Source organism: Ischnura elegans, chromosome 6 (assembly GCF_921293095.1).
Source record: "Ischnura elegans chromosome 6, ioIscEleg1.1, whole genome shotgun sequence".
Classification (NCBI taxonomy): domain Eukaryota; kingdom Metazoa; phylum Arthropoda; class Insecta; order Odonata; family Coenagrionidae; genus Ischnura; species Ischnura elegans.
Window position 1 is genome coordinate 105703764 of NC_060251.1, and position 25448 is coordinate 105729211.

Genomic DNA, 25448 nt, shown 5'->3' on the forward strand with positions numbered 1-25448 from the left:
GCCAGGTTAATGCTTTCATACAAGCCAACGTTTCGGGAGACGACTTGCCTCCCATCCTCAAGGCTGTGTTACTTTATGGAAGACCAATTTCACACAAAGTAACACAGTCTTGAGGATGGGAGATAAGTCGTCTCCCAAAACGCCGGCTTATATGAAAGCATTAACCTGGCTAAGAACCTGAGAAATATTCGTCAGATGTATTCACCAGGAAAAATTAAAATTGTTCATGACACATGTGTTAAAATGTCTAACACCAAAGCACACGATATTCAACTGTCAGAGGTATGCAAACTACAAAACTCCGTGAAAATTTCCCATATTTCCTAAAAGGGGGTCACCCAGTAGGTAATTCAAATAAATTGAAATAAATGCCCAAATTAAAGTAAATCCAGAATCTGAATTCTACAGCAAGCGTGTGAGAACTATGCTCTTTAGAGGAAGGATTAATGTTGACAGTTCCCAGCATCAGGTTCCAAGTAAAATCAATGAGACAAGGGTACATTTAGCACAAACACCTTCAGGAGTACTTCTGTAAACCTATTCTTTCAGCAGAGACTGGGAAACCAAGAACAGATAGGGGAAAAAACATCCAAAACTCTCTTTTCAAAGCACATATTAGATGCCTGACACCCTCATTTAATATGCAGTAGAAGTCTGTTATAATAACTAGTCTGTGGCAAGGGTAGCACTTAAGTGAGTCATCTTTTGTGGTGGTTGACCCATGAATAGGGACAAGCAAAAGTCGCAAATGAGATAATGCAAATTTTGGCGTGAATTCCGGGGTTCTCCCAAGAATACGTGAATTTCTTGTAATTAGTGATTTTCTCCAATTCAATGGCGATTTTCACCAACTTAGACGCGATTTCCATCTTTTTTCTTTTGCTCATGCTTCTCCCACGAAATTGTTTTTTGAGGTGTATGTATATTTAAGCCGTACTTTTTTCACTGCATTGGCCGCTTTCCGATGCAACAAATTTCCGCGAGCCGCCGTTCACGCACATCGCTGTGAAATCCAGAGAGATGTCTTGTTTGAAAGTAGCATCAATTTCATGGTGCCGTGCCGAGAATGGTGGCCGGTGAAAAGTCCTCGCATCTGAAAGTAGCCTCAAGGTAGCACTGTGTGTATTTCACGCCATAGACGGCACACCGCTGGGCCAGATTGAAACTGGACTTGCTGACCTTCGACAACGCCGTGCCCTCAACTGTGCGATTCAACTCATTTGAAGACATTCATTGAGACCAATGGTTACTTGATAGCTCAGTGCCGTGCTGTTGACGACGGCGGAGCAAAGCCGGTTTGTCTGAAAGCGGCAAAAAGCAGCGGTGTGACGTCTATACAGTGATATACACACAGAGCTATATTGAGGCAGCTTTCATTCGAAATGATTTATTGCCGGATGCTGTTCCCAGCAAAGCGCCATGAAATTCAGGCCGCTTTCCAACAAGATGACTCTCTGGATTTCACGGCGCTGTGCCGTGAACGGTGGCCCGCAGAAATTCGTCACATCGGTTGAGCAGCCAATGCAGAGAAAACAATTCATGATTTCTACAAAGAAACACATTCGAGGAAATAAGGCGACTTGTTTGTCAGGAGGATGTTTAAACCGCATTCACACAATGTCTACAAAGTAGCCAAAATGCCATGGGACTCTGCTGGTTGAGTCACTCAAGTTGCTGGAGGGTTCAAACTAACCTAATGCACACACATTCTATAGAGAGTTAACCACTATGAAAATATGCAGCAGGACGTTTCTTGACCCGGGAGACGAAAGCCGCAAATTTTCTACTGAGAATTTTCTATGCAGGAGAACAAATGCAGAAAATATGCATTTCCTTACTCTCCCCTTTTATGACGGTCGCAGGTTTAGGCCGTACTCTCAAAATCCGGGAGCAGGTATCCGGACACCTTGTCTTATATTACCCCTCTTTGTAGTAAGGGACCGCAGTCATAAAAGTGTTCATTCAGTTAGTTTGTGAAATAAATATATGCCTCTTGCTCAAAATATATAAAATAAGAATTGAATTCTTTGTCTTTTGAGCAGCGTTAAAATATTTAAACAAAATTCTACCAAAAATGTTAACTTATATCTCGATTTCAGTACAAAAATCAACATGGATATTGTTAATGCATTAGATCTGTTAATACTGGCAATAGAGCTTCGCTCAAAATTTAAGAATTCTCAGAATAAAATGAGGAATTCAATTGGAAGTCTGCAATTTACGTACAAGCAACTATCATCCATATAGATCTAATTCATATAAACAAAGCATGAGTTGACAGCGAACCAATGCTGCAGGTAAGGCTATAAACTGCGAAAGGAGGGAGACCAACTACCCTCCGAGTCCAAGATAATGCGAAGTCCCCACTAGGAAGGATCGAAAAAGCTTGGTGTTGAGAGTGTGTGATTATCCGCAAGACCTTTCTTAACAAATGTCCTGCAAAAATGCTCCAAACAGAGGGGACCGAAGAGTCTCATGGAGCTCAGTCCTCAATTCCTGCTTAGGAGAGAACTCTACCGCCTTGAACGAGTTAAGGAAGTTATAAATTTTTCTCCAGAATATTTATAAGAGTACTTTTTTTTCGATAAAACCACTTATTACATTTGCAAAACATGACAACCTCTAAAGCAGCTGCTGTAAAGTGAATACCTATGCAGATGGCTTAACTCATTAGTGCATAGTGTCCGATAACGGACGTGTGTATTTTGCTTTGTTGTGGGCTACAGTTGACTTTCGCTACATTTTAATACTGTATTAAGTTCAAATGGATGTCTGTCTTCACCCCCCCCCCCTAATATTTTAGTTGACTCATTGAATTTATCGACTAGAGAAGTATTTATGTGAGACATGGCACACATCCGATATATCGGACGCTATGCACTAATGGGTTAAAAGGCATCAACCAAACTTAGTCCTCTGATGGTAGAAGATCTAAGCAGAAAAATATGTATTTGAAAAGATCTCAATTTTGATCCCCAAGAAGTTTCAACTACAGATGTGAATCCTGACTTAAAGACAAAAAATTCATGGCCTTGAATCAATGGAGACAGAGAAGTTGATGTTGGGGTTGGGAGAATTACAGAAAATTAATACAAAAGCAATTCCCGGGGCTCAGTAGATATAATTCAAGCAATCTAGGAGCTCAAATTATCTGAGACATCGAATTTAAGTATACCGGGACTAGCCACGGTGATAACTTTTACGGGAGTCACCCGCAATGCACAATTTTGCGAAAAATCCACAGAGAAAAAATCATTCGCCTTGACCGGGATTCGAACCCGGATCCCTCGATTTCCGGCCGAGTGCTTTAGCCAGTTAAGCTACCGAGGCATCATTTTTCCCTGTGGAACTTCCCGGAAATCGAGGGATCCGGGTTCGAATCCCGGTCAAGGCGAATGATTTTTTTCTCTGTGGATTTTTCGCACATCTGAGACATCGTTTGCATCTAAGTGCCTTTAAGCAATTTGCAAATGTGGACTCAGAAATATTATTTTCCTGCTATAGCACTGTGTTAACAGATAAGAGAACAAATCTAAAAGAACACAATTTGATCACAATAGCAATATTTCATTTGAAATTACAGACATTCAAAAGTAATTTCTCTTCTTTGTAAGCTGGATATATGAATGCGCGAAGGATAAAATATGTAAAATAGGTGAAATAAGTCAATACTCCATGTATATTTTTGCTTAAATTATCCCCGGTCGATAATTTCCTAAATTTAGGGCAGTGGGTGGGCCACTGAAAGCATGGCTCTCAATCAACATCAATTATTTTTACTTCAAAATAACACCGATTTCAGGGCAAAATAACATTGCTTTTGTAAAAATATAACACCACTTTTGGCTATAAAATATTCCCACCTTTTGCATGTCCCTACCATGAAGAAAATCATTTACATATGATTGGCCTATAACAAGTGCTGCGTTTGCATTAGCACTATAACGAGAACATTTCGCCCAGGATGTCACTCGGGAAGTATAACTCTGACCAGAAAAGAATACATTTATTTTTTCCATTGACTTACTGTGATGAACAATATAAATGCTCAGTGTGTATTTTGTTCTGATAGTGACAATTAATAAGGTAAAAGAGAGCTGAAAGCCCAATTAACTTCTTTGAGGTTAACACCAATGTTAAAGTTACATTTGAAGGGCAGCTCAAGGTTAGAAATTACTGAGGGAGAGCACACAAGTTGAATATGTACCGACTGTTGAGCACAATAGCCCTAAAAAAATGACTAGATTCTATGATACCAAAAGCTACTGTTGCTTCACCCCAGATCAGACTTTACAAGTCTTTGTTTATACTCTAATCCACTTTTTTCTATTCATAAATTCCACTATGCTAGAGCTTTCCTCTTCCTGATATCCTTATTGCTGTGATCTTTTGCCACTCTTGAGCTGCAGAACTTACTTATTATCAAAGCAAAAAATAAGACTTGAAAAATTCATTAACTTACTGCTCCAAGGATATGTTTCATGGTCTCCCTTAGGATTGGGTCACCATGGTGCAAAAAAGCATGTACCCCACCGGCAAGGGCCCCTCCTCGGGTGGCTTTGGTTGCTTCTGTGACAGCCAGAAGGCACCGCAAGCGAGCTGTTGGCTCTATAGCCCAAACAGCTAAACGACGCAAGGTAAGAGCTTCAGAGTCTGACTTCTCTACTACACTATTCACTGCATCTTCCTGCTGCAACTGTAAGAGATGATTAAGAGTAAAAAGTGATCATTGTTCCCAGATGGAAGATGTATTCAATATTCACAGGATAAAACTGATTGCTTCAGAAGTATCTTGGTGAAAATGTTGAACATTTAGTAGTGATGTCAGTAACATGTCTTGGTTCATCTCTTCATGTGATTATTCCATGTAGACTTAGCCCAAATCTCTAGAGCTCATGTCAATATAAATTATATTACCAAACTTACACTGACCTGAACATGTTAAATAATGTTTTATGATATTATCCTATGAATTCATGATGAAATTAGCAAAAATTGAAAATTCTACTGGAATATTACTTGAAATTCGTGCAACTTGTTTTACCACACAGAGCCATAATAATATGAGACGCCAGAGTTCAAGGCGGGGGAATAAATGGGCAATGGGGTTAATGGAGGGAGATGGAGTGGGTAGGAAGATGACCGTTATGGTTAAGGATGCATCACTGTGAAATTGAGGGTGCACAAATCCTGCTGAAGGAGTGTGGGTGAGTGGAAGAGGAGAGGACATGTCTGGGGGAGATATTGGGCTAAAACAGCAATTCAGTGAATGTACACACTGCACCAACAAAACTAAGTATTTCTTGGAAACATTACTAAGACATATACCGCATAAGCGAGTGTGAGAGGCACACCCTTATTTGGGGCATCAAAGCCAAAGAAAAAAAATTTTGTGGCATTTTTTTAATCCTATCACGTGGTGTTGCATATGCCTGGACTTAACACAGTTATCAAAATTTCCTCTTGCAATACTAAAAATTTATGCGGCATTTTTTTCAGCTAAATTTACGCAATATGTATGGCTCTCGGAGATAAGTAGGTATTTACTTGTAGTCTTAACCTTATACTCCGGATCCAAATTCGTCGAAGAAATTTAATCTGAATGCAAAATTTTAAATCAATGCTTTTGTGAATGCAACATCCTATAAGAGGGAGTAGAAAGAGTTCGGATCCTCTCTTCGCGTATGCCACTGCTCTATGCTGCTTGTCCTACTCACGAACAATTTTGTTTAAAAGCTCTCGTAGGAATATTGCAAAAGAATTGCAGCCGTGGAAAATTTTAAGGCAAAACACGACAGGCACATAGCATGAACCTTTCCAAGAGATTGAACAACAATCGGGGGAATCTCAGCGCTGTAGGATAATAACCATGTCGTAGATTTCACAGAACCACACTCGGCCCTCCATCAGCTAATGCCTCTGCTATTTTTTTCCTTTCTGATACACCACAGACCATAAATCACTTGCCTCAAAGTAAAATGTCAAGTTACACGGGAACAATGTAAATGTGTTTCATCCCTACCCCATCTCACCAACAGACCTTTTTCAGTCTATCAGCTTCAATTCTCCCAGTTTCTGGAGGCCAAATGCTAGGTGAGTCACCTACTGAGTTCGAAGATATCTCGATAGCTTTCAGCAATTGTCGGATGGTATGACACCCATGAGATTCAAAAAAGAATGAGAACTAACGCGATGCATATCTGCCCCCATTTTTGGCTGCAATTTCTGGAAAAAAAATGTGCGCCGCTTACTCGCGCTTATACGGTAAATACCAACAAATATACTGAGTAAATACATACAGGAAAACTTAAAACATGAAAGTTTATTAAAGAAGTGAGGTGAAATGCACTGTATGTGAGTTTCAAATAAAATTTCAGTTCAATTCATCCATCATGAATTAATAACAGGATAATACCATAAAGTCTTATTAATCATTTTCAACTCAGGGCAAGTTCAGTATTGCAATATATGTATATTAACCCCTTCCACATCAACTTATTTTCTGAATACCATGCTCCTATCCCCTATTTATTTTTTCTAAAGTTCTTCTTTAAAGGACTAGTAGATAATGAAATGATATTTTATAGTTTTTAATCAATGTAGAATAGCAAAATAAAAAGTGATTACAGTAGACTCTCGTTATTACGAAGTTCGTGGGACCGAAAAACCGGAGGTTCGTAATAACGAAGTTCGCATCAACGTTTCTTTTAGGAATCATCGGAAAAAAACCGTATTTAATAAACACGATTTAATTTCGCGGAATTTTGTTTAAACAGGAAAATTCATTCCAGTTTCTCAGCAGAAGAATGCGGCACGACGCAATCGAGGGTTGATATCTTCCCGAATACAGTAAGTCCGATATACGCACTGGTTGCGTTCCTAGACCTTGTTCCTAAGTTGATAAACCTACAGCACGGCCACTGAGAGTTGTCCGATGACACACAGAATGGTCTAGGTCGGGGTAGGGACAGGGTTGCCAGCTAAGAAGGGGAAACGCCTACAAAGGGTTCCACGAAGAAAGGATGCGGAAGGGACGCCGCGCGTGATGGACCCAGAGGAAGAATCACTTGTTTTGGTGATTCGAAGAAAGGATTTTTTTGATGATCAGCCATATTTCGGTGCGCCTTATGCAGTTGACGACGTTGAGAGACAAGGCGAGGGTGTGTTTGGAGGACAGCGATTGACTGTAAACCGTGCTGGCGTAGGGTTATCCGCCCCTCCTATTGTGCCGTCATTCGCTACTGTCGCCGGCCGGACTGTATGAAATTGCATCATGAGAAATACGGTCATCCTACAAAATGCAACACTGAATCACAATCGTGCTCTAGCTCACGATATTACGAACTGATCTAGCTGGGCGTGCAACGTAGCCGAAGCCGAAAAAAATCACTACTCGCGGTAAAGATGAACGGGCGAAACGCTGAACAGTTCCTAAATTCACACCGGATTCAATGATACTTTGTTCAGATTGTGCCCAAAGTGAGAGTTCGTCTACGCCAAGCCAAACCGCGAAGCATCGGCCAAATCGGAAGGCGCCAACTTCGAAATTTGAAAATTTTGAATGCTCATATCTCTGAAAATTCGTAAATCGAATGCGAGTAGGAAGAGGACTTACTGTACGTCCAATTTGCGAGCGGTTACGAGTGGGTCACCATGGCTTCACAGGAGTGAAACTTATTACATGATGTTGCGTGTACACTGAAGAAAGAGCCATAATTGACGCTCTTGGGCATAGTTCACGAGAAGAACTTAAACGCGGCGCGATTATTACAACTCAGCTTAGTGAATATGCACCTAAATGCCGTTGCTTATGCGGGGAACTTCGTAATAAAGTTCATTTTATAGCCGCCAGGACCGTGAATGAGGTTCGTAATTTCGTAAAAACGAAAATTTCGCAATAACGTTTCTTTTACTATAGCTAACATATGCCTTTTCGTCGGGACTAACGATTTGCTTCGTAATAACGAGAACTTCGTAATAACGTTGTTCGTATTAAGGAGAGTCTACTGTATTACTTCATATTGCTTATTGTTAAACTCTTCCGGCAAGAACATTGAGAACACAGCTATCGCTACTCATATAAAATCATTTTGTTCCTTCCCATGCTTCATATTTCATGAAATACAAATTCTTTACGTACATTATGAATGTCTTAGCCTTGTTAAACTTTCAAAATATTTATATTGTTCCCCTAAGTAATGCTAAAATTATGAAAATTTGATGACAAGACAGACTCGTCATTTCAGTGCAAGGGGTTAATATACAAAGCATTTATATACACTAAGTCTGCTTGGGATGATTACATACATAGTTCATATCACTCGAAGGTATCATCCAAGATGTGTTACTGCCATCACAAAATCTAAAAATCTTTCCATGGAACATACCTGTGCCTCCAAAATAGCAACCAAACGGTAATATTCAGTCAACTCTTGCCGAAGAGCAGCAACTAAGCTTTGAGAAACCAAGCCTGCAGTTTTACACATGTTTCGGTCATCACAGTGCTGTTTCACAAAATTGTGCAGCCATCCAAGTTCTGCAGCCCTCAAAACAGCATTTTGCTCTGGCTTACTTAATCCCACCTACAATATAAATTTCAAACAGTAAGGACATTTTACATACACCAGCCATTAAAAAATTACTCATGCAAAGGTTTTTAAAAAGTTACAAATAATGAAATGCAAACTGTTTCAATCAAGAGCATTGTATTGGAAGTTTTAGTATCAATGTTATGCGATTATCATGGGGCACTGAAATTTCTTTCATAAAGGAATTCCAGGGGGTCATTCCTAAAATCTCTAGTTTCAAAATTTATTTAGGATATAAGTGATACTATTTTTAAGATATGTGGTCCTCATAAATGAAAGTATATCTGGTCACTAAATTATATCCTTCAATCATTGAAACTATTTGTTGTTTTGGAAGATTTGAGGGAGCAATTTCTCATATGAACACCGTGGTAACATGCTTTTATTTACTGGTGACCTTTATGGGTAGCTGTGTGTGACTTTTTCAATAATGGTATGTTTTTTGTTTTTTTGTTACCGATAGTGTACTCATGTGACTTTGAGGTGAGCCCCATTTTGCACTACTAAGTGAGTGGAATATAAAAGATATAACAAATAGTTTTATCACTTTTATTTTCAACCTGACCCTAAACAAAACTATTTGAATGCTAAAGAGAAGAAAACATGCCGCAAGAACCCTGATCAGTGCATCAGTCATCAGATTGGTTAAACACTACCGGCCATATTCATAGTTTCCTTAGTAAGCTACTAACGCCTAAGTAGCATTTAAGTCGTAGCATACTATTACTATGGTATTCATAGATTGTTACGAAGGGTTACTAAGCTTAGTATGCTACTATCTTAGTAGCCAGCTCTTAAACACCCTCCTGCCTTGATTAATGGAGCTACTAATTACAGCCGGCTGTTGAGGAAGATCAAACTTTGGTTATATTTGCATACTTTTATGGGTGTTTTTCACATTTTTACCATAAGGGAACATGAAGTGTACATTCCTCAAGTAAGGCAGGCAAGCTATGTATGTAGTGTAATTATTGACATCAATTGAAATTTTTGCATAGCTAAATGAAAATTAGATGTGCAGTGAACTTTCTTGTGTACCTTGTGCTTCTAGTGTAGTGAACACAATTTTGGTGCCTTTAGTGTACCTAGGTGAATTGATTGCATATAGACAATGAAGTAGACAGTGAAGTGATTTGAATTCATGGTTCCACTAAAGCTAGAGAGCTGGAATTTTAAATGTGGGCGGGCAAACCAATTTATGCAGGAAAACCCCCAAAAACTTAGGTGGCTCCCTGGAAGACTCCCAAAAAAAATAAAATTTTGTAATAAGTCGCCAATTCTTGCTTCTTTTTGCACATTTCTGCAGCAATACCCTGCCCCTATTACTCATCGCTACGGAATTCATTTAGACGATAGTGAACGCAGGCAGTACACATATAAGAACTCCCGGTAACCCCCTGGACCCCCTTCGAAAAATTAAAATAAGCTAACGAGCCGCCTTCTTGGGATCTATAAGTTTACATTTGGTAGCATTTTTCTACCACTTGCATTCAGACCTATGGAATCCATGACCGACATGGATGATAGCTGTCAGCACACATTGCTTGGACAAGACAAGACAAGAACTCTCAGGGTTCAAGGCGAACCCTGATAAGGGTACAACGCACCGGGGCCCGGAACCAAGCCAGGGGCTTATACGCCAGGAATCCCGGGGAGGGGGCTGGAGAGGAAGGATAAGGGAGAGAGGCGCCGTCGCGGTCGGAGCCCGCCGACGCCTCCAGGGAAAGGAAAAGGGATGGAAGGGCGGGGAATAGGGATAAAACACTCCAGTGCTATAGAAGCAAAGGAGGCCCTACCTAGCGAAACCAAGCATACGCAATTTCTCAACCACCATCCCGGGGAGATTTTTCTACGAGGAAGAAAAATCCCAATGAGAGGGACAGTGGGAAACATTGCTTGGTGAGGAGTGAAAACCCTGGTGGCGAAACCACCCCATAACGAGGAAAAGGTTCCGAGTAGTCGTCGGCACGGGAGGGTCTAGAAACTCTGTTTGGGGGTATCGGGGGGATTCTAGCCGTGGCCTCTCATGCAGTTGAATACGGCCCAAGGGAACCGGAGATTTCATCGCACTCGGGAATGTTTATGTAGTGACAAGTCAAGGCAAAACCGGAAAAGAAGGGAATAGTAGACGTGAAAGCAGCGGGGGAAGCAGAAGTACAGATAGCATGAGTCATAGCCAGGCACTCGCCTGCGTAGACATTTTGTCTGAAGTCCTGGTTTCCTATAACTGCTATTGTGCGATGGCATAATTGCACGCCCGTTGCCTTCACGGGAGTTCCGAGCTCCTCTTTTCCAAACATGGCGGTGCAGGATCGGACTCAGTGATTACAGATCTCCATCCTGCAGTAGTTGCATTCAGGGCAACTAGCACAAGACATGACAACTCTGCATGCTGTGTGTCTGTGTAGTTTCCGACATTGCACAGTGGTTTCAAAGCATTCGTGCAAACCACTTTTCTGCATCCGCGACCTCGCAGCCATGGGTGCATGGTTTTCAGAAACCAGATATTACACGTAGCAGTAGGACTACGAGTAAAATCACATTGTCACCGCGAATAAGATCGAGTTCGGGAAGAGAAAGCTCTCGACGATTCCGTAAAACAATCTAAAATAATAGACTATGTGCGTAAGTAATAATAAATTGTTTGATAAACGTAAATTATGATAATTACAGTAAAATAAGAGTAGAGTTTGGATTATCCGTGTTTTCCAATTATTCGTGCCACCTCTCCCCATGATAAACCCGGATAATCGGGAGTGTACTGTATTAATAGAATGTCACCAACATTTTAGGTTTAGGACCATTAATTTTCAACACACTAGAACCACTCAAGTATATGAAAGCATACCAGAGATAGTTACCTTCCCTTATGTTAGTTCACTTAAAATTTTCACACCACACATGCACACACATAAAAATGATCAAGATAGATGACAGGAATTCATTAGTTATACAGAAAAAAAATAAATTCTTAACATAAATTAAAGGTAAAAAGCACTTAGAAAGCCGTAATTCTTTCAAAAGGTACATCAGCCAGATATAAGAAATGCATGCCATAAATACGGAGAATTTCAATAGGTTTAGCCTTGATATCATACCTTGGGGTCCACTTTAAATCCTCCATTTACAGGGTCATTTTTCAATATATTTCCTTCAATACCTTGGAAAGAGTAAATTACTTCCTTGAGAAGAGCCCTTTCACTGACTGTACCCACTATTTAGAGAAAAGGGAAGAAATACAGGCTCATGTGAAGCAGTGCACACATATGTACAGACAGTGAATAAGGGAAAACACTCAAAAAGCCACCAAACCACTAGGAATGTGAAAAAATCCATTACATTTTAAACAAAGAACCGATCACCCTTACAAACACCTATAAAAATAAACCGAGATTCCCATGTCCTACCCATGTGAGCATAATCATTTATAATTAAAATAAAGAGGTTCACTGACAAAGTGTACACCACATATGTGAAAAAAATAAAACTATACCTGCCATATGAACAGCTGGCATCTTCCAATAAATACTGCAAGCAAAACCACCATTCAGACATCTCTATACCTCTGATAAGATTTGTATTTTTTTTAAATTGGATACAATCCTACTGTGATTCCTACATGTAACAAACTACAAAGTAAGAAAATTTTGCTGTTACGCACAATTTACCACAGCATTGACTAAATTTGCACAAAGAAAACATGGCTGTTACCAAACTTTGAAAGAACAAATGAGGTACAATGTAATTCAGTTTCCATATCAATTGCTAAATTGTGAACAAATACTCAGTTTTCATTCCTAATTTAAGCAGTTTCACAATTCTGCAAATTCAGAATTGCCCTAAAAGGAATTTGTACAGTAGATGACCATTGGAATAAAAGTGCCAACTCTCTAAATTGTGGATGAAGTTTGATATTTGAAGAACAAGCAAATGTTAGTGCGAATCCAGATCAATGTTGACGTTGGACATATTGACACCAGAATCTGCATTACTGTTCATTCCGTGGGTCACAACACACATAATCAGATAAACACAACCACACTAGATGAGCATACCTAAAATATAAGTGTAAATGTATATCTCTCTTAAACAGCGTCCGCTAGCCTGAAAAACCTGTAATACTCCAGGAATTCTGGTGCTTGATTTGGAAAAACTCAAAGAATTCAGCAAGTGTCATGGAAAAATTGGAAATACATAAAATAATTGTTTGAAGATTTTGTTAAAATTTTCTCAGAAATCAAAAACCCTTAAATCCTCTCATCCATACAACTGGTCTCACTGTATCACACCTCATTCAATTCTCCATCAGTCCTGATCAAGATGGATCAGAAATTTCCATGCAGGTGTTCCATGGATCATAACACAGATAATACATAAAGTCCATAACAGATACACAATTTTGAATCACCACTTACATTGAGATCCTGAAGTCTTCCATTCAGTATAACTTTTCAAAGAATCACAGGTGTTGGTTTTTCTATTTGTCTGAAATTCTCGGCTGTTTGATAAAATATGTCGTGGTGTTATCCTTTCATTGCTTGATATTTTTTCTGAAAAAGGAGGAATGTTTTAGAATTATACTAAAATAATAAAGAATCATTTGGGTCAACAGATCAATCCAAATAGCCATTTGAAAACTTAAGTCAACAAGCATGAAGGGAATGTGCAGTAAATAGAGATGGATTAGCAAGACAGTACAATAGTTTGCAAAGAAAAAAGAATTAACTTCCAAATACAGCATTCACTGAATCTAGAGGATTAAGAAGTAATGGAAATAAACATTATTCATTAAGAGATATCTCACCAGATGTTGATGACCAATATACTGGAAACATCTCATCAATGTTAGGAATATTCATGGAAGAATTGCGGCTAACTGTAACATGGCTTCCTTTCCTTCTAAGGTCACTTCCCACCTGACAAAGATATTATGTTCACAATAAATACCCACATGTTGCAGAGTAAATACAGTACAATTATACTAATGTTCAATCTTTTGTACCATCATAATATTGCCAAGTTGCACCTTATTAAATTAATTTGCTTATCACTCAGTTCTCAGTAATTCAACCCAAGGTTGGTATGTACAAGTGAGGTGGAGCTCACCCAGGACATCCAAAATGGGAAATTCACACATGCACAGTAAGTAGGGAGGCCAATTCTTTTCCCTAGGCCACATCACACTTCCGAGGATTTTAATTGTTCAAAGTCTTTATCCAGGATCTTGATCAGCAACAAAGTGCTCTACCCACACTGCCCCAATTATTTATACCATCATAAGTTTTACCTCATTGAATGACGACTTCCAAATTCTGTGTTTCCCAGCCACGTTTGTCATTTGTGATCAACAACAGTTTGAAAAGCTATCTTCAGGTTTAAGGTGAGAAGTCTTGATTTTTTTCACCGCCACCAGCACTGGCCATTTTTCCCCTGAGCACCAATTATTATCTGTTCATTTTATCTCTGCGGGTCAGCTTTCGTGAGATCCCGGACACTATCGGAGGGCCTCGCTGAAGGGGAAGGGGTAGTACCGAGAGAGAGAGAGAGCAGGAGCGACCTTAACGTTGCCAAATGTACATAGCCGCCCGTGTGTCTCACTGAAAAGGTGTGACTCATACGTGGCCACAGATATTTTGGGCCTGGCGGCGAAACAATGCATACAATGTATACCTACTCATTTAGAGGGGATTGAGGATAATCCCATCTCAGAAGCCAGGATATTGTCCGCTAAACGCGAGACCGCTGGATAAAGGCATACATAGGCGTAACATTCTTATAAACGGGGAGTGCAAGGGAATTCGCGAGGATAAGGATGCAAAAAGAATGGAGAAAAGTAGCGCGACGGGTATTTTATTAAATAATTTATTTTGTAACTTATTGCTGGAGTGGTGTGGATAATAAATCAACCTCCTCGTCTTCCCTCCCGTCAGTGTCTTCATTTTCAGAGTCACTTTCCGTGAGCTGTATAATTATCGGCTCCATAATAGCGCCCCTAGCAATTTCTATTTTCAGATCTTCATCTTGCAGCTGTTCCACGTGACGGACACATGCAGCCCAATTCCTTTTCCCGTTGAAAATAACGAAGAACATTTAACACAATGCTCTTCGCGCTACTGCGAAGCAGCATGTTGACTTTCTTCTCCATAGCACCTTCAATAAATACCCAAGGTATCCAAAACTATATAGGTTGTAATACCCAAAAGTAAATACGGAGTTGAGGAAAAGGGTTAGGGTTTGGTAAGATAGGGATCGGAAAAGTACTGAGAGGGAATAGGAGGAGGGAGGGAGTCGGTGCTGATGGGAATGCAAAAGATGAATAAAAAATTTCTGGAAAGGAGATGGAAAAGGATTGAAGTGGAAGAATAAGGAACAGTAAGTTATAAGTTGGATTTAAATGGAAGAATCGAAAAGCACCAAGAGAACGCGCGAGATTTGGCAACACAGCTAGCAGATTCACGAAGTTGACACGACGGAGGTCTGAGAGCGACTGACGTTCCGAAGTGCTAGGCCACGCCTACTGTCTGCTGATTGGCAGAGAGAAAGTCACGTGTAGATAAAATTTCCCTCCTCTCACCCCAACTCGGTTAAGCCACACCAGCTCACCCGCAAAGATAAAGTGAACAGACCTTAGTCCGTACTCTCTCTCACACATTTGAAATTGCTGTCAATCACAAAACGACGAACACGGCAGGGGAACCCGGACTTGGGCAGTCATCACGAGCATCGCTGTGGAAACCTATGCACAAACCTCATTGTATTGTTTTGCACATACAACACTGAAAATAGTCCAAGAATCTATACCAAATCGCAGAGCAAGGAGCCTCAACTCATTTTATCAAGATAGGTCCAACTTCCTTTTTGACATTCTTGATCTTTTTCACATTAGATCAGGCATCTTGAAATATTTCAGCCAAGGGGACATATTAACTATCAAGCAGCTGTTAAGAGGCCAATTACACCCTCTTAGCAATGCAATTTAGGTTTAGGAAAGTAGACATCAATTGGAAAACAACACACTACTGTACACTTCCAAGAAGAGGAAGGTTGAGGCATTTAGAGGCAGCTGACCTACAAGGATACATGTAAATTTCTGTAGCTTTTTATATTGTAAACCTGAATATTTCTCGATAAAAAGGTCTCGACAAGCCTGATGAGAGGACCACACATCTCATGCTTGACCCATGAGCCAAAATTTGGAGACCCTTGCCAAGGAAAAATAATATGTTAAATAAAAAGAACATAACCTTTGGAAAGCATTACCTTTCAAACTTGGAATATAGTCTGAAAAATACCTCTAGAGATAGGAGTCCATGGAACAAGGATACACATTCTGGGCACACACTGACCTGCAGGTCCCTGACTAATTTATTGCTTGATTCAGCAGTAGGTGAAAAATCCAGAGCCACATACTAGAGGGATGAGGCATGAAGTTACTGCTCTGTATGAGCGGCCAAGCAAAATACTGAGTGCCCCAATTTGCCATTGGATCCTTTGTTCACAAAATAATCCAAGAGTGAAAGGCCATTGCTGTGTTCTATATTCATGGTAAATTGCATAGCTGGTGTTGGACAAGTTTTTGCAGTTCTGGGGCACCGGGTAGCCAGCTGACAAAGGTATCATCAACAAATCACAACCAACTTCTTCTCATGAGAGTCAGAGGCCTTCTTTAAAAACTCCTCCATAAACAAGAGTGAGAAATAAAAGTGGAGACCCTATGTGGAGAGCCATCACTCTGCTCATATTATCAGTTGTTCCCAAGGAAGCATAATTAAATAAATATGTAGATGAAATGATACCTTCAGGAACACTAGGGGACAGTAAAGAACAAACTGTTCCACCAATCAATAGTAACAGAGAATGCCTCAACTGTGCCAGGACACAGCAGAGATTTCAATAGCACCGGATTACAGTCAAGAGAACCATAAGTATTACCCCAAAGAAATACTTAGGCAATTGAAAAAATGAAAACCCTAGCCAACTTCAACAGAAGTGATTTGTACCAAATCCACACCACCAGGAGAATATTCCACACACTCAAGGACCAATCGCAAGTCGCCATCACCCAGGCGGACCCCACCCAACCAGGATGTTATGAGACATGGAAATCAACTTGGTACTTCATCCTGATAATACTAGTGACAGCTGTCACCATTCAATAACACCACATCGTCCCACAAGAATGTCAAAAGGGAAACAGTATGGTTGCAAAACCATTGAACTTTCTCACTTTCTAAGAACAGTAACTATTCTGAAAAAAGCGAACACTTTCAAGGGTTCTCTATCAAAGGACACTTGAGATATGCCCACTGTATATGGCTCAATGCCCACCAAAAGGCTAGCAAACAGAATAGAAGAGCAACACAGCTTAAAGATGGCTATGAGAAGAGAGCAAGTTTGGATTATAATTCACATCCACAGACCTTACAGGATTGCACCTTACTCATGGTAGGCTTGGTATTTGGAAGAGGCGACCGACAGCTTAGGTCATTTACGCCATGAGGGAAGGGTGGAGAGAAACCCAGCGTCGGCATTAGCCTGCTCTAAACAAAAGGCATCTAGGGGACTACGCCTTAATGTCCCATCCCACGGATGGAGTGCTGCACTTGAAATGTCCTCCACACAACACTCAAACAGGGATCGGGCAGTCTCTGAAAATTCCCTGCCACTGTCGGGATTTGAACCGGAGCCCACCGGGTGGGAAGCCAACACTCTAGCCACCACACCAACCCGATCCCCACCCTGCTCATTACTGCTGCAGGTTCAGCAAGTCAAAACAAGTCATTATTCAACAAGTTAAAAAAAAAAACTCCAAAATGAATTATAACCGTGACACCAGAAATGGACACCAAAACTTTTTGTCTGCACCAAGAATGAATTAGTAAAACTGTATTGTAGTATAAATACATTTAAAATCATTCTGTAAAAATCACATTCTGATAATCCCCATCTGTGACCAGTCATTCCTCTATTCACCAGTCAAGATACGTGTAAAAAATCAATGCTGACTGACCGGTAAGTAACCATTGGTTACTTGACAGAAACACTGCACTGGTTTGTACGCTGAAGGCGACCATTGATCTCTGCATCATGAGGAAGTTTATAGAAATAAAGGTACGTCCATATGAGGTAAGATTTGTCACCACTGACTTTCACATATTCTCACCGTGGTACTCCTTTGCTCACGGCTTGGCCGGTCAAGCTGATAAATCGGACAAGGCTCCTTCAACATAGGAGACAAGATTGTGTCGTTTGTAGTAGCGTTGTCACTCAAATGTAGCAGTAAAATCAAAACAGCAGGTCTATTCTTGATCAGCTGAAATATAAAAAAGCAAGTTAACGTTGCCAGTAACTGATAGAAGAAAATTTAGCAAATGTTTACCTACCCCACGCTGCAATTTTCTGTGCAGTTCATTGAATTTTCTAGCATCTTGTTCCCTGTTTTCATGAATTAGTTTCTTTTTTATCTTCTCAACAATATAAAATTCGTCTTGAACAATAGAACTTGAAATGAGTGAACATTGAGATATGTAGCCAAATATATTACGAAACTGCAGCAGTGCATCATCTGAAAAGGAAAAAATATATAGTCCATTTAACACTTAACCTGAAATGACCAAGGACACAACAATACTCGCCTTCGGGAAAAAGATTAATCTAGATTCAATAACATAAATGCTGATCTACCAAAAATAGTAATTAGTCCACAGCAAGATTGCTATGGTTTCCATAAAATCATTACTCGAGCCGCAACCTCTGTGATGGGCGGACAAACAACCGCAGTTCAAATTTAAGCAATACACAATCTACGAGGATGACACCACGGAACTGACAAATAGTGTCATTCTGCCTTAGCCTCATACAATATTGAAACTACAAAAATATAATTAATATGATCAATTCTGATATAGGGCGGTACATTCCCAACCTTAATTCTTACGTGAAAAATCATATTCGTTATCACCGTTGGCGCGAAACTTACCTTGATTCTTTCCACTCAGATTTAAACATAGTTTATGCAACAATGTGGCAGCATTACTTCCATCCGGACTTCCTTGAGGCATTTTCCTCAATATCACTCCTCATGGAGGCATGTATAATGACTAGAACTTGAAAAATTACAATTCACAACAAACCCCCATTACAGACGATGTTTATTTTTTTAAGTGTAGTTAATTTTCCTTCCACCACATGGCTCTGAGGGAATAAGCATTGCACGGTTGACTAATTTTAGGCGTTAAGCTTCACCCTGTAATCATTTTTTTAATGGGGATAGCCGTAAATTACGATGAAATGAAAAAATGCTGGCGTTTAATATGGAATATTTTCAAATACTGATAAATTTGCACTAGCCACAAGGAAGCAATTTACCCTACGTAGCGGGCACCACGCATGCTGCAGCGGAGATCAGCGCAACCTGTCGAGAGTTCTCACAAGCTTATCTGTAAGGGGAGTGACGGGTGGACTTAAGAGTAATTTTGATTGATTTAAGTTGTCATTTGTATTAAAAGATCAAATATGGATGAAGAATACGATGCCATTGTTCTCGGAACTGGACTTAAAGAGTGTATTTTGAGCGGGATGTTATCAGTTTCCGGGAAAAAAGTTCTTCATATTGACCGGAACAAGTACTATGGTGGTGAGTCTGCTTCAATCACACCTTTGGAAGAGCTCTTCTCACAATTTGGTCTCCCCGCACCAGATGAGAGTTACGGCCGAGGAAGAGAATGGAACGTGGACTTGATACCGAAATTCCTCATGGCCAATGGACAGCTCGTGAAACTTCTCATCCATACCGGAGTTACTCGATATCTTGAGTTCAAATCAGTTGAAGGCAGTTACGTGTACAAGGGAGGTAAAATTTCAAAAGTGCCTGTGGATGAAAGAGAGGCTCTGGCGTCTGATTTGATGGGAATGTTTGAGAAAAGAAGATTTAAAAACTTTCTGATATATGTCCAAGATTTCCGAGAGGATGACCCCAAGACCTGGAAAGACATGGATCCTCAGCACACGACCATGGGGCAAGTATATGAAAAGTTTGGACTCGACCGTAATACTCAGGATTTCACTGGTCATGCTTTGGCCCTTTATAGGGATGATGATTACTTGAAATTGCCTGCTTTGCAGACAGTCCGTAGGATAAAACTTTACAGTGATTCACTGGCTAGATACGGGAAGTCGCCCTATTTGTACCCTATGTATGGCCTTGGCGAACTACCTCAAGGGTTTGCTCGGTTGAGTGCCATTTATGGCGGCACGTACATGCTCGATAAAGCTGTTGATGAAATTGTCATGGAAAATGGCAAAGTCGTGGGTGTTAGATCTGGTAATGAGTTGGCTAAATGTAAGCAAGTTTTTTGCGACCCTTCATATGTCCCTGATAAAGCTCAGAAAACAGGTCAAGTCATTCGTTGCATTTGCTTGATGGATCATCCTGTCCCTGGGACACGTGACGCTCTTTCGACACAGATCATCATTCCTCAGAAACAAGTCGGGCGAAAGTCGGATATATATGTTTCTTTGGTTAGTTACACCCACCAGGTTTCGGCTAAGGGGTGGTTCATCGCAATGGTGTCCACCACTGTGGAGACTTCGAATCCAGAGGCCGAAATTAAGCCAGGGCTGGAACTTCTTGGACCCATTAAACAGAAGTTTGTTCGAATTAGCGATTATATGGAGCCTACTGATGATGGTCTTGAGAGCCAGGTTTTCATATCAAAATCATATGATGCGACCACTCATTTTGAGACTACTTGCCTGGATGTGCTCGATATTTTCCGTCGTGGCACTGGTGAGGATTTCGATTTCTCTAAAGTTAAGCATGACCTAGGGGATGAGGAACAGTAAATTTAAAATTTTGGCATTCTCACACGTATGTTATGAGCTCTGCATTTCAAAATTGCTCTTTTCCAGCGAGTGCAAATGACACAAATAGGCTTTTCATTTCATGAAAAATGTGGGAAGCATTGGTGAACTTAAGAATGTCTTTTCAGCTAATCATATGTAATACATTGCACAGCAATTTTATGCACCTCAAAGGGTGTACCCTTGTATTAAGTTAATCCCAACCTACATTTCTGTGTATGCTCCAGTTATTTTTTATGTCTCCTGGATGCCTTTTTGTTTCTGTTATTCGAAATGAAGGTTGGAGGAGAATTATTCTGTAACTGATGAGTGTTATGTAATAAGCTCTTCAGGTGTATGGTATTTATTGATGTCATGCTTGTAAACGTAGTGTTAGCTTGCTGTATGGGGTCTTGTTGGTGTATGCTTCCAAGGTTCTAAGTAAAAATATACTTTTGACATTTAAATTTAGTAATATCATTCATTACGTTGGCAGATAGGAAGTAATAGATTTTGAAGGCGGAGCAATGCTAGTTAATGTTTTGATGAACTGCCAGTGATTTTGCTCATTGTAAATAATTACCCCTCCCAGCCTGTGGCTTTGTCTGGCTTCTGTAAGCACAATGCATAGTGCATATCCTGTAGGTAATAGAGGTGTAACAAAGTGCATCGAGAAAAGGCAGGTGTTAATGCTCTGGTTTAGGGCTGCCAGGTAATTGTTTCATCAAGATTGTATGAATCATGTTGTGTCACAATGATCCAAGAATATTCTCTGTGATGTTTAAGCATTTTATGGTTATGTTGATTATATTATGTATTTTATTATAAACTTAAAGGAAGATATCATTTTGTGTTTAGTGAGGCCATGTCATAATCAGAGTAGCTATTGGCCATTGTAATATTATTTTCTGTAAAGGATTATGTGCATGTTGTAAAATTGGCAGTCCTATTCAGCGGGCACTCAAAAGCCAGCTTGTGATATCTACTTCCTGCTAAGTGTTGAATGTGTTACTAAACCTGAAAACATGACACTTAATTTTTTGTTTGGACTTTCAGTAATCTTGGATTTGACTTGTCATTCCCAATAAAAATAATCTGGATAACAGTGAGTCTTGTTATTTACCACCTTCTTCAATTGTACCCTTGATCTTTATATAATTGTTATCTAATAACTGTAGAAAGTTGAGAATTCCAGAGGTGATTTGTGGAGAGACATGATCGAAGCATATTTACAACAAATATTCACATTTATGGCCGGCAGTGTTATATGGTTAAGTAAAAGATAACATAGCTTTGTAATCCCATAAGAGTTGTCAACCACCTGTTTTGAATGCTTTTAAGGCCTGGTCACACAGTATATTAACACACACAAGTTAATGTACGTTTGCGTGAATGATTTTGGTGGACCGGAACGAAGCATGTACGAATGCATGAACCAAATTAGAACAGGTTCTATTTTCCGTTCATGCATTCGCACAAGTTGGGTGGTTACATGGTGCATTTTGGCGTTCATACGTTTAGACATTAACCCGTACGTGTTAATGTATCTTGTAACCAGGCTTTTAGGAGTTACCTATGCCATCATTTCTATGCAGTGGTCTAGTCTGTGCTAACAGACGGTATTGTTTTGAATATTTAATGTTTCTATTGTAAGGGATGCCTATGGCCACTGCATAGGGCACTAGATGTCCTATTAAAAATCATCAGTTTCCTTAGCAGCATATGAGCATCATTTTTTTTTCAACTCTCATTAAATGGTATTGTTCACATTAGTTACTGTAGGGAAAAAATTCCATATAAATTTCAATCCCCACTGCAGCAGTGAAATTGACATTAATATCTCAGGGTAAAAATTCTGTTGGGCTGTGTATTGAACCAGACCTTTGACTTTCTGTGGAACTGCACATTTGCCTATGGTATCCAGGTTCATTGGTCAGTTTACCCAGCTTCGTGGTGAGTTAGGTCCTTGGGGACCATCAACTATGGCAATAAAAAGGAATTAAAGGGTCTCCAGGAAACCACTACCAGTGATGAACCTCATACCAGCACTACAGCGGATCCCTTGGGTGTTATTGTGGTAATTTCAATACTGTCACATGGATGGTGGTGCAGTTCTCATTAATTGCATTTTTTTTAATTGTACCGGGATTCTAACATGCCCTACAATTAAACCCTAGATAATCTTCTGAAACACTCTAATTGCAACGAGAATCTAGATATTAATTGGGTTGTACTATGCAGTAGCCCAGAAAGCTTGAGGTCAGTCGTTCGATTCCCAGCGTTTACAATGTGAATTTCACTGCCATTCTGGTGGGAGGATTGAAATATATCACAATTGCACGGCATGGTTTTTAACCTCCTCCCAAGTACAGGTCCAACTTAAGTCCACATTCAGTCCAAAATCAGGCTGAAGATGAAAAACAGGACTGTTCCAAAGAGTTTCTTGGTATACAGAGTGGAGATACTTCTATGCTGGTAGAGGGGAGGAACAAGTCAATTAGATAGTCCACACTGAATGTGTTTCATTCAGTCAGCAGAGATTCACATGAACAATCATTTACCGTGTTCGTCTCTCATATGGATGGCATTCACTGAGATTGTATTTGCTCGCTTCACATCATTCCAAATAAAATAGGAAGTTATACTTCATGCCAAGAGTTCCAATTCAGCAGAAATTTTGAAGATGACTTCCCTTTTGATCTGGAAGATCACTATCTCTTCTTGCATGTGTTACTGTAATTCAGGCAGGCAATAACGCTAAACAATGGAGATCAAGAATCGTTTGGTAGGCAGACCTGTTCCACTGCCCCTTCTGAAGGATGGAGTGCTGTGCTTCAAGTGCCCTTGACAAAGCACTAGCATGGATCGGGCATTCTCTGAAAAATCTGTGCCACCTCCATTGAATTATTTGCTGGTATGTTTTAAACATTATATTACAGGTTTCCTGTTATAACCAAATTGAAATCCATAGTCTCCATCAGAATATTGGTGCAACCACCGAATTTCGCCATGGCAGAACCCAGAATTAAATTGAAGGGCCAATGCAAAAATTCTTTTTAACTCACCATGTTACTGGGACCACAAAATCATTGAGATCAGCTTACAGCCAGAGTACTATAATTGAGATACTGTATTTCAATGGAGGAATACCTGGAAACCTATAATAGCATTGAATGTTCAAAGGTATCCTTAGAGTCAAGTGGTTGAATAGTGGGGCTGGTACGAATAGAAAGCCTGTTCAAATATCATACTTAAATTCCTTGACTTTTGATAACTTATTTCACATTTTCTGAGCCATTGCATAATTAGTAAATGAAAATAGAAAATTACAATTGTCCAGTACATAAAATTTCTTCACAATATACATAATTATGATGCTACTGATTAGGTAACCCTAAAATAAAATAATAACTTAAATGAGTTTTGACAATTATGGAGTACTATCATGAATAGCATGACACTGAACATACTAGCAAAGGCTTCACAGAATTTATGACTGATACATACCTTGACAAAGGGACACCACTTTCATTCTGGCAATGAGACTTGATTCTTAATTATCACCAAGATAACACAACGATAGTATAACCAAAAAGAAGCGTCAAAATTTTAATTTATAAAATCATGAGAATTTCAAAGCTGAATGTAATTATATTTGCTTATTTTTTTTATAAAATAGTTGAAAAATACACCATTTGACTATTAAAGTAAATAAAAATTTTCTACATATAGTGCTCATTTTCCTTACTTTCATGGTACAAAGATGTTCTCTGACTCTGCAGGTTTTCCAAAAAAAAATGGGAAAAAACTATATCATATGTACCACATTTGCTTTCATCACCAACTGATTACATACATCAATACTTATTATACTGATTAGCCAAATATTATGATCCAGTCACTCAAATATAGAATTCTTCATTAACATAATATCAAAACAAAGAAAGTTATACAAATTATTTTTATTTTTCATATAAATGTACAAAGTCATTATCAAAACTAAAAATAAAACGTAAGAACTTAATAATAGGTTATTACAGAAAGTCAAAGAAAATATTTTCTTTGACTTTCTAAGGTAACCTAATCTTCTTGTTTTTACAGTCCTTTCTTTCACTACTCTAGATTTTATATGCTTTTCACTTCACTTCTCTGGACTATTTTCGGGCACTGTACAAAGAGCTGGTAGGCGATTAGGAAGAGGAGTAGGAGGGGGATTGACAATAGGAGGAGGATTTTGTGTCTCAGCATACTTTTCCATGGCAGCAGGATTAACTGCAACAGATTGTGTGCAATTATTTGTTTTGTATATCCCAACTAACCTATCAGATAGTTCAAACATGTTGGACCTCAGTGATATAATGATGAATTGAGTGTTTCGAGTCCTTTCCTGCAAGAAAATTAAAGTTGTGCAATTAGAAATGGTTTGGCACATAAAATTTTGCAAAATGGTTACCACCTATAATTTTCTATTATATATTATCACCATCAGGTATTAGCAAGTAAATACAAATGTAGCCCTTTGAATTAGAAAAAATACATTTTTATTCACACTTTAAAAACTAATATTAGTAAATATGTAATCCCCTACTAAATACTACTTCTATTTATATGTTATTATCGTAAATCAATACCAAAGAATACATCTTTCCATTGAAGAAGTAGATCTTCCAGGTTTTACAGCATGTTTCTTTAGACAACAGTGTTGGTGATATTACAATTCAGGTAAGTGAAATGACCTACTGACCTGAAGACACCAACTGCAATACTGATGAAACAATCAGCCAAAACATATGACATATTACCGAGTATAAGCCAGAAGACCAGCTTCTTCACTTATATTAACAGAAACACTAAATAAAAAAACATAAACACTAAATAAAAAAACATAAACACTAAATGCTTATTCCAGAAAGGGCACAGATTTTATTGCACAAAGGGGAATGATAACAATTGGTCCAAATAGTTTATTCAAAATCTAGGAAAAGAACTGCTGCTCTGATGCAGGAAGCCTTTCATGCA

General features: G+C 39.3%; 3 protein-coding genes across 3 annotated transcripts in view; 1 reads left to right on the forward strand and 2 right to left on the reverse strand.

Moving 5' to 3' along the window:
* The window catches only part of LOC124161307 (gamma-tubulin complex component 3), a 37976-nt gene extending 19183 nt beyond the window's left edge, over positions 1-18793 (reverse strand). The window contains exons 1-8 of the mRNA XM_046537616.1: positions 18568-18793; positions 17972-18153; positions 17752-17901; positions 13393-13504; positions 13004-13138; positions 11687-11802; positions 8388-8582; positions 4463-4696 (exon numbers count right to left, since the gene is read on the reverse strand). Coding sequence (XP_046393572.1) covers positions 4463-4696; positions 8388-8582; positions 11687-11802; positions 13004-13138; positions 13393-13504; positions 17752-17901; positions 17972-18153; positions 18568-18649 — 1206 coding nt within the window. The 5' untranslated portion in view covers positions 18650-18793. The remainder of the gene's footprint in view (positions 1-4462; positions 4697-8387; positions 8583-11686; positions 11803-13003; positions 13139-13392; positions 13505-17751; positions 17902-17971; positions 18154-18567) is intronic.
* Positions 18794-19009: 216 nt separating this feature from the next.
* Positions 19010-21534, forward strand: LOC124161309 (rab GDP dissociation inhibitor alpha). The gene has a single exon (XM_046537618.1). It carries the CDS (start codon positions 19104-19106, stop codon positions 20430-20432), a length of 1329 nt encoding a protein of 442 aa, XP_046393574.1. The 5' UTR covers positions 19010-19103; the 3' UTR covers positions 20433-21534.
* A 2841-nt stretch (positions 21535-24375) lies between these two features.
* Positions 24376-25448, reverse strand: part of LOC124161310 (structural maintenance of chromosomes protein 4) — a 49944-nt gene continuing 48871 nt past the window's right edge. Inside the window, exon 21 of the mRNA XM_046537619.1 lies at positions 24376-24816. Within this exon, the coding sequence (XP_046393575.1) occupies positions 24571-24816 (246 nt within the window). The 3' untranslated portion in view covers positions 24376-24570. The remainder of the gene's footprint in view (positions 24817-25448) is intronic.